This window comes from Liolophura sinensis, chromosome 9, assembly GCF_032854445.1.
Source record: "Liolophura sinensis isolate JHLJ2023 chromosome 9, CUHK_Ljap_v2, whole genome shotgun sequence".
Taxonomy (NCBI): Eukaryota; Metazoa; Mollusca; class Polyplacophora; order Chitonida; family Chitonidae; genus Liolophura; species Liolophura sinensis.
In genome coordinates, this window is record NC_088303.1 from 21,274,338 (window position 1) to 21,282,273 (window position 7,936).

The 7,936-nt window shown below is 39.6% G+C and overlaps 1 protein-coding gene across 1 annotated transcript; it reads right to left on the bottom strand.

The window, feature by feature from the left end:
* Window positions 1–2,437: 2,437 nt before the first annotated feature.
* Window positions 2,438–5,458, bottom strand: LOC135475691 (cholecystokinin receptor type A-like). The gene is made up of 2 exons (XM_064755622.1): window positions 5,345–5,458; window positions 2,438–3,579 (listed from the first exon to the last, which is right to left on the bottom strand). Exons 1-2 carry the CDS (start codon window positions 5,456–5,458, stop codon window positions 2,494–2,496), a joined length of 1,200 nt encoding a protein of 399 aa, XP_064611692.1. The 3' UTR covers window positions 2,438–2,493.
* Window positions 5,459–7,936: the final 2,478 nt, after the last annotated feature.

Sequence of the window (7,936 nt, forward strand, 5' to 3'; positions counted from 1 at the left end):
TGTATACAGACAACGGAGCAACAGACAACGGAGTTTCAGCTCTGTGCAGACGGAGTAAAGATTACTTCAGCTGTATGCATACGACGGAGTAACTGTACAACGGGTATACACAAAAAATGCAGTAGCATTACTTCAGTTGTAACAAGGGAGTAACAATACTTCTGCTGTAGGCAGACAACGGAGTAACAGGGCCTCAATTGTATGCAGTGAAAGAAGTAACATTACTTCAATTTTCTGCAGACGATGCGGTAAAAATTACTTTAGTTGTATACAACGGAGTAAGAGTGCTTTGGATAAATAAGAAAGATGCAGGATCAGAACTTCAGCTGTATACAACGATAGGAGTAACATTACTTAAGTTGTATGCAGACAAGAGAGTAACATTACTTTAATTGTTTACAGGCAACGAAGTAACACTTATTCAGTTGCATGCATTCAACAGGGTAGCTTTACTTCTGTTGTAAGCAACCGAGAGAGTAACATTACCTGAGTTGTATACAGGCAAGGAGTAACAGTGTACCAGTTGTATGTATACAACGGAGTATCATTACCTCAGTAGACAACAAAATAACGGTATATCAGTGGTATGTTAGATGGAGTAAAGAGTGCATGCGGAAAATGGAGCATAAAACTACTGCGGACATACGCAAATAAAGGATATATGCAAATAACGAAGTAACACCTCTTGGACTGTCTCCAGTCAACAAGATAACGATAAATCGACTGTATTCGAGAAATGGAACCACAACAATTCGACTGAATGCTGGCAAAGAAGTAAGAGTACTCAGGTTGTGTTCAGACAATTGTGTGACAGTACGTCTGATGCATCCAGATAAATTACGCTACATAAGCTGTATGCAGACAACGGATCAACAGTAGTTCGGTTGTATCCAAACAAAGGAGTAACAATGCTTTGGTTGTATCGTGAAGAGTAAGTAGCAGTACTTCCGCTGTATTCAGAAAATAGGAAAGAAATGTGCTTCGACTGTATGCAGACAATTTTGTGACAACGAGTATCTAGTTTCAGACCATTCCATCGCAAAAGGCCTAGAGTTAAGGCAATTAGCTGGCGGGTTTTCTACTATAAGAACAGGGCAGTATTTTGGAGTGAATATTCCAGGAATTTACAACAAATTCAAGAACAATTGTTTGCGATGTCTTCCGTATAAGTCAGAAAAATTGTAAATATCTGCCCAAAATATTTACAACATCGACGGGCGAAACGTATAGCTTAATGAAAGAATATGATTACTACAAGTTACATCTCCAACACAATGTAGATTTTGCGAACACCCCCTTGCATTCGAATCATGTCATCGCAAGTTGAATGTGCCCCGTTTATTCCGAACGTCGGTAGAATATTTGATATATACATAATCATATTTACATGCTTTCACCAACTCAAATCCACCTAAAAGGGGTCTTTTGCAATTAGTATATATTAGTACAGTTTGCTTGGCCTTATACATGGATTTTCAGAGCAAATGTGACAATATAATGAATGGTGCAGTTCTTTACAATGTCATCCACGCTCAGTTTCACACAGTTTCACAATAGACTGCCTGAGCTTTGCCCTTGTTACCCATTTTTGGTAAATAACTGAAATTCACACAAGCTCTGTGTGATGAACTCTGTTTTAAACTGTTACCAAGTTCGGACCCATTGTATATTTCCCTGATGCATGTTCAAAGTCGTAGAAATGTTTTACTTCAGTCTTCATAAACTACCTGTTCAATTTACCTCCTTTTGTTTCCCGGGAAATTTTTTATTTGGTCACACACAAGTACAACGTTGTCGTAAAATGATCGTCAAAAAATTTGACTGTTACAGTCAAGCCATCATTCAACGTTTCGCTTTTTCAGACTTAAAATCACCATAGTGTTTTGTGGCCGAGGCGAGACTATTAAATTACTTCTTTGTTCTGAGCGAAAATTACGTTTTAAAACGAGTTCCTTCTCGGAATACACGTCACGGCTACGTTTTCTGTGGTGACATTAACCGAAATAATAGATCATGATCTTTTTCATCCAATTTCACATAGCACTGGGAGTTCTCCGCTGACCGGACACATCCCAAAAAATTCTCAATAAAATCCAGCAGACCGATTTATTTCTGTCAAATATCGGTAAACACACTTGCTGGGATGATTCCACTGTTTTCATGTTGGTATCGTGAAATCGCAAGCATTAGTTTCTAAAGAAACAAATTGGAGTTCGTCTGTTTGTGAAGTTTTGGTAATAACTTCCACATATTCTCCTTAACGCACCTCCATCAACGAACCATTCGATCGTAAACTGTGACTGATTTTGAGACGTGCCGATTGAGTTTCCCCCGTCTATAGATACGTTAACATAAAACGAAATACAAGAAGGCTTTCCAGAAGAACATGGAAATAGTTGCGTGATCCGCGACTGCTATTGACACGACCTCAGTCCCCTGGTGGCTGTGCTGACACGGCAAAGAATAGTCCCCTCTTTAGAGTATATTGTCTGATTACACCACAGTCGTCTTGCAATTGAACAAGGATCTCAAATCGTCCCGGAACGTCTGATTCATGAAGGCGTATATGATAGGATTGGCCACATTGTACATGAAATACATATAGAAGATAATAGGACTGAACGGCACTATTTTATGGGCCATTAACCAAGCTGGCAGGAAACAAATCACGAAGACGAGAGTGACAACAAACAGCATGCAGGCTGTCCGCATATTAGCCATCCGGTTCCGGTCTTTTTTCGAGGCTTTCCGTTTCCTTTTCTCTTTTACAGTAAGTCCATTTTCGTGAGTTTCCCCATTTCCGTTCCCATTAAGAACCGTCATCTGTGTTTCTTCCACCGAGTGCTCAGCGCATGCAGACGCCTTATCGTATTTCTGTCTGAGCCGAGCCGCTCTGCGCATGAGCACTGAACGGTAGATCAATCCATATAGCACGCCTACAATAACGAGAGGTGTCAAAAACAGTGCCGCGTAGACCTTTTGATAAGTCATCCGGAACTCCTCGCTGATGATCTCTACATTTGTATCACACTCCACGGTTTGATTCACCCAGCGATCTGTTGCGTTGTTATACACGGGTTCCGACATCTGCACACCGAAAGCCAGTGAAGTTATGATGCCAAGGGTAGTGGCCAGAAGAGCTAAGGCTGCAATGATTACCTTAGCTCTGAAAATATTCATAGCATGGAGGAACGGGTGGCAGATGCATAAGTATCTATCCACCGCGATGGCCACCATGATGAAGGCTGAAAACGGCACATTAGAAGTTATAAGGAACTTGTACAGTTTGCATGGAAAGTCGTACTGTATTCTGAAGTCAATGGCTTCCATGACTAACGTGAAGGGAACGATAACAAGGCATGTGATAAAATCTGTTCCAGCCAAGGTTAAAATGAACACGGTAGACGTCAGCTTCTCCTTGCGCCTCCCGAAGACGTATATAACGAGCGCGTTGCCGACAGTACCGAGCACAGAGAACAAGCTAAGGATAGCAAGGACCGCGTACAATTCTGCATTGGAGTAGCCCTGCATTTTGGTCAGGTCGATGGTCGTGTTATTCATTATCGGCATGCGCCTCATCTGCAACAGAAAGAAACACTAACGGTAAAGTGTAGCAAATACAAAACAAATGGTCCAACACAAATAAACAAAGTACTCTCTTGCCGAGCACACCGGAAAGAATAATTTTCACAAAACCAAGTAAATACTAATATGTCACTATCTGGTGAAGTCGACAGGGCTTTCTAATGAAGCCGCACTTTCAATATCCTGACTTTAAATCCATTTATAATATCAGGAAAAAATAAAAACAATGCTGAAAGCCATTTTAATCCCCAAGAAACTTTTCACCTTCACTTTTTACAAATCGAATGGAATTTATACTCTCAGCGCTACCATCTTTTAATAAATATAAATCATATAGCTAGAAGAGAGCACGTTTGGTATATATAAATACATGTATATATAAAACCTCCCATCCCCGGCTCTTCAGATTTTGTTACACTTATAAATGCAGATGTTATTTAGAAGATTTATATATATGGAGTTATTTATGTATATGGGAGTTAACCTCTTCGACATGTGGGATTGGGAGCTTTCTTCTAGCTATACGATTTATATTCATTTAAAGACGGTAAGGTTTGGAGAACAAATTGCATCGGAATTGTCAAAAGTGAAGGTGAAACGTTAAAGATCTACTACATAATGTAGCTAAATCAGAAAGTGAGTCATGGCGCCGCATAAAAAGCAAACACAAACCAGCAGACATGATGACGTCATCTGTGATGAATTATCACACAGCATGAAAGTCTATGCTCTGCTAAAATGTCTGATAGATATCCATAATCATTCTTCGTGGCGAACCAAAAGTAAATTTTTTTTACAAAGCAGCAAAACACTGTAAAGCCAAGGCTACAACAACTTTGTTTCTTGTTGTTCTTCAGGAGTAAGTGGAATGCAATAATAAATACGATTACGGTATCCTCTAACAGTTAATTGACAATTAAACTATATTACATATTACATAAACTATAACATATTTGCAAGTTTAGCACTTTTGCATTTTTTCAACAGCTTTTTTGTCTTTGAACAACTTGTTCGGTAAGTTTATCATCGGATTTGACAGCAGGAGTTCAAGCGTTAACCCATCAAATCAGGAATTGTGTCCACTGTGCGGTAATCATGATCTGACTGAGTCCAGCGTTGATCAACAAAACATTAGGACTAATTTCGGCGTGCAAAAATCAGAACAAGTAGGCACTATGGACGGATTTTAGAGTGCGGAAATCAGGACTGTGGAGTAGTTAGGATTGATCCTAGTGCACTACAGTGCGGTAGTTAGTTGACTTGTTCAAGATTTAGAACCTAGTCCAACATGCTGTGGAAAAGACTGATTCCTGAGTGCGGAAATCATTATGGTCCATTATATACGGGATAGTCAGGACTGTGCCAAGTATGTAACAGCTATTAGTCCTAATACACATTGCGGTAATCATCACTGTACAAAATGTTAGAATTCGAAATCAAACATGTGAGAATCACGGAGACATGAAAGACCGATGAATCCGGAAATGTTGTAATACATTGACCAAAGGCAGTGCTAACGAATCTCCATCTATCTTCATTTCCACTTCTCAAAGCCGGTGTACAGGGTCGAATTGGTGGAGAAAGTCAAACTCCCCAGGGGAATGAAACCTAAGAAAAGGGCTTGGCTCGTTGGTTTTCACCATCACAAACATGAATGAAAAATGGGACTCTTTTATCGATGGAATTTTTCGATCCACATCAAAGCTAGGGAACATGAACTAAAACACTGGGTTTCTTTCTCTACAGTACTACACATTACACTGGCAGATCCATCCGCTTCGGGAGTCAAGTCCACGTTGCTGTTTTCCCCGTGGATGAACTGCCTCTGCGCAGTGGTGCTGTTTTTCCCTAATTTGAATGGCACTTGTCCCATTAATAATCTCTGGGCTCATTACTCACACCCTGATGCAATTGTCAACACGGGGTTGATCTCCAGAATACAATACACCGTCTGATTTTAGGCCTCTTGGTCCTATTTATTTCTATTCGTGGTTAATTTCCTGTCGATCTACGCCTTAGTACGTTAGTGATTATGAACAGAGGCGGCGGTCTGGGCCTTTAATATCGGGGTCAGTCGTGCTACTTAATCGCCGTTGTCTAATGCAGTTCCTCAGACGAATGTAATGAAGAGAATTTATCTGTATTCTCCACTGTTAAATGTTTTATGCGTCGGGATGAAAAATTGGTGCTTGTTTTTGTCAGGATTACCCATCGTCTCTAAGCTTAAGCCCTTGATAGTTCTTACACTTCTGACTGAAACAAAAGCTAAATTGCCGTCTTGCACTCGGGCCCCGTATCAAATATTTGACCGAGCGACCGACAAACGCACAGAGCTACAAATCGCGGCTAAAAGCTAGGAAGCCGAAGTTTTGAACAGCATTTTGACAGCAGAGGAATAAATGCGCTTATATCGATGTTTAACACACATATATTTATCTATTTACGATATAGCTTTTACTCACTGTTTGACTGTGCCCATGCATTAGGGCTATATATTTAATCTTGATAAGTCACCTTAGCCTCAAAATGTAATCAATACAAGTTTATGGATCTTTTGAGTTAAATGAGCTGGACGCATTGATTAAAGCCTTTCCAATTGAAACGAGCAGTGTTAAATGAGTTACGAGAGACGAGATACATAGCAGAACATATATCCCTTTTTGATTGTTCAATAACTTGAAAGATGTTGAGCAATATCGTAAAGGCTTTCTCTTGCTCTGTCGGTAGAATTAACATTCATCGGGATTAGGTTACCGTCGCATAAATAAATATTCAGTCACACGCTCGTCTGGGAAATAATGAACAAGACAAGGTAAGGGTCATTAAATGTTATCTATATGGGATTACACGGCATGACTAGTCTGCTCGTATTTGCAGTAAAACGACAGTATTCTAATAGAATGGCTCATCTTCAAAACAACCCTTAAGAAGGGTGGAACGCTCGTTAAAATGCAAGTATTATGTAGTGAAGTGAACATTTATGATATCAAGAATACTAAAATAATTACCGATTTATCTGGTTCCTCACAAATCTGAATCATGTTTAAACGGTTTGTGGTGATGTTTTAAAACTTTAAATTAAAAGTTTCTTCGCTGATTCGACTGTCTTCACTTTAAAAAATATCCGAGTGTCTAATTACATAATTACATCATTTCCACAAAGATTTACTTCGCAGAATGTATTGTTTAAACCCAAAATATTTCATGTTTACCAGATATCTTTCTGTTCAGTAAACACTTAAATGGCATAGGTAAACATGTACAAGAGTAGATACATGTAAGTTAAGCTAGAGAACAAGGAACAAGCAACATTCTAGGTTGAGGTTGTAATTTGGTTGAAAATAATCTTGCCAGCTAGAGAGCATCCGTCCATTAACTCAACATAGTGTATTTACCGCCGATTACATGCTCTACGATAGACTATGAAGAACAAGGGATGATTACGACTAATTACGGTGATCACGGCTATATTTTGTAACGAAAGTTCAGTAACTAGTCAAGAAAATATGTCTACTCTTCTTCCAATAATTTCACATTAGACGTAAGCTGTTCTCTTTATACTTGTACAATAACGCACTCCTTCGCAAAATATCGATATGAATACTTTTTTATATGCATACGGCAGTTCCTGTACATCAATCATACACTGGTGCCGCCGAAAATAATAGCCGAGGCGAAAACAGATTAGGTAGAAAATTACACAATACGGTGGCAAATAGTTTATTTGCTCGGGCGCTATGGGAGCTATTATCAGCAGAGCTAAAAGACCTAAGATGACGAATCTAGCTGAGGGATTGATACCGACACCCGCATACCCCCGGCCATATGCGGGACCCAGGGGACACAATAACATATCATTGGGAACCGATACGTATCACGGTGTGAGCAATATAGTTCAATCAGAGAATTCAATAAAACTTAGGCGATATTATGGGTTATAAATCATCCTGCCTGGACCGGGGAGATTCGATGAAAAAGAAAACACTTCGGTACTCAAAACTGTCAACTGCCAACGAGCCAGAAACTTTACAACAAGCAAGCCTGTCACTAAGTTATCCCGATGGAACAAGGGATGAATAACACAACAGCCTAAAGCAAAGCTAGTTACGAAAGTGTGGTGACGGTCATGTATGCAGTCCTTCATCTATTGTGAATTCCTTATTAAAGGAAGGAGGCGATATGCACAGTTATATTTTTCACTTCCTTGACGTTCCACTCACTGACAAGTGTGTTATTACTGCAGTGTGCAAACTGCCACGCGTTCCAGATACACCGGATATGAACAAACACATGCTAAAATTATGATACTTTCGACATTGCATGGTAAAACTTTATCGAGGATCATTTCATG

What these genes read in the sequence shown, in the direction of transcription:
- LOC135475691 (XM_064755622.1), bottom strand. Translation starts at nt 5,458, where the DNA reads ATGGGACAAGTGCCATTCAAATTAGGGAAAAACAGCACCACTGCGCAG. An exon ending in AAGCGGATGGATCTGCCAGT is followed by an intron (nt 3,580 to 5,344) that starts GTAATGTGTAGT and finishes TTTCTGTTGCAG; the next exon opens with ATGAGGCGCATGCCGATAAT.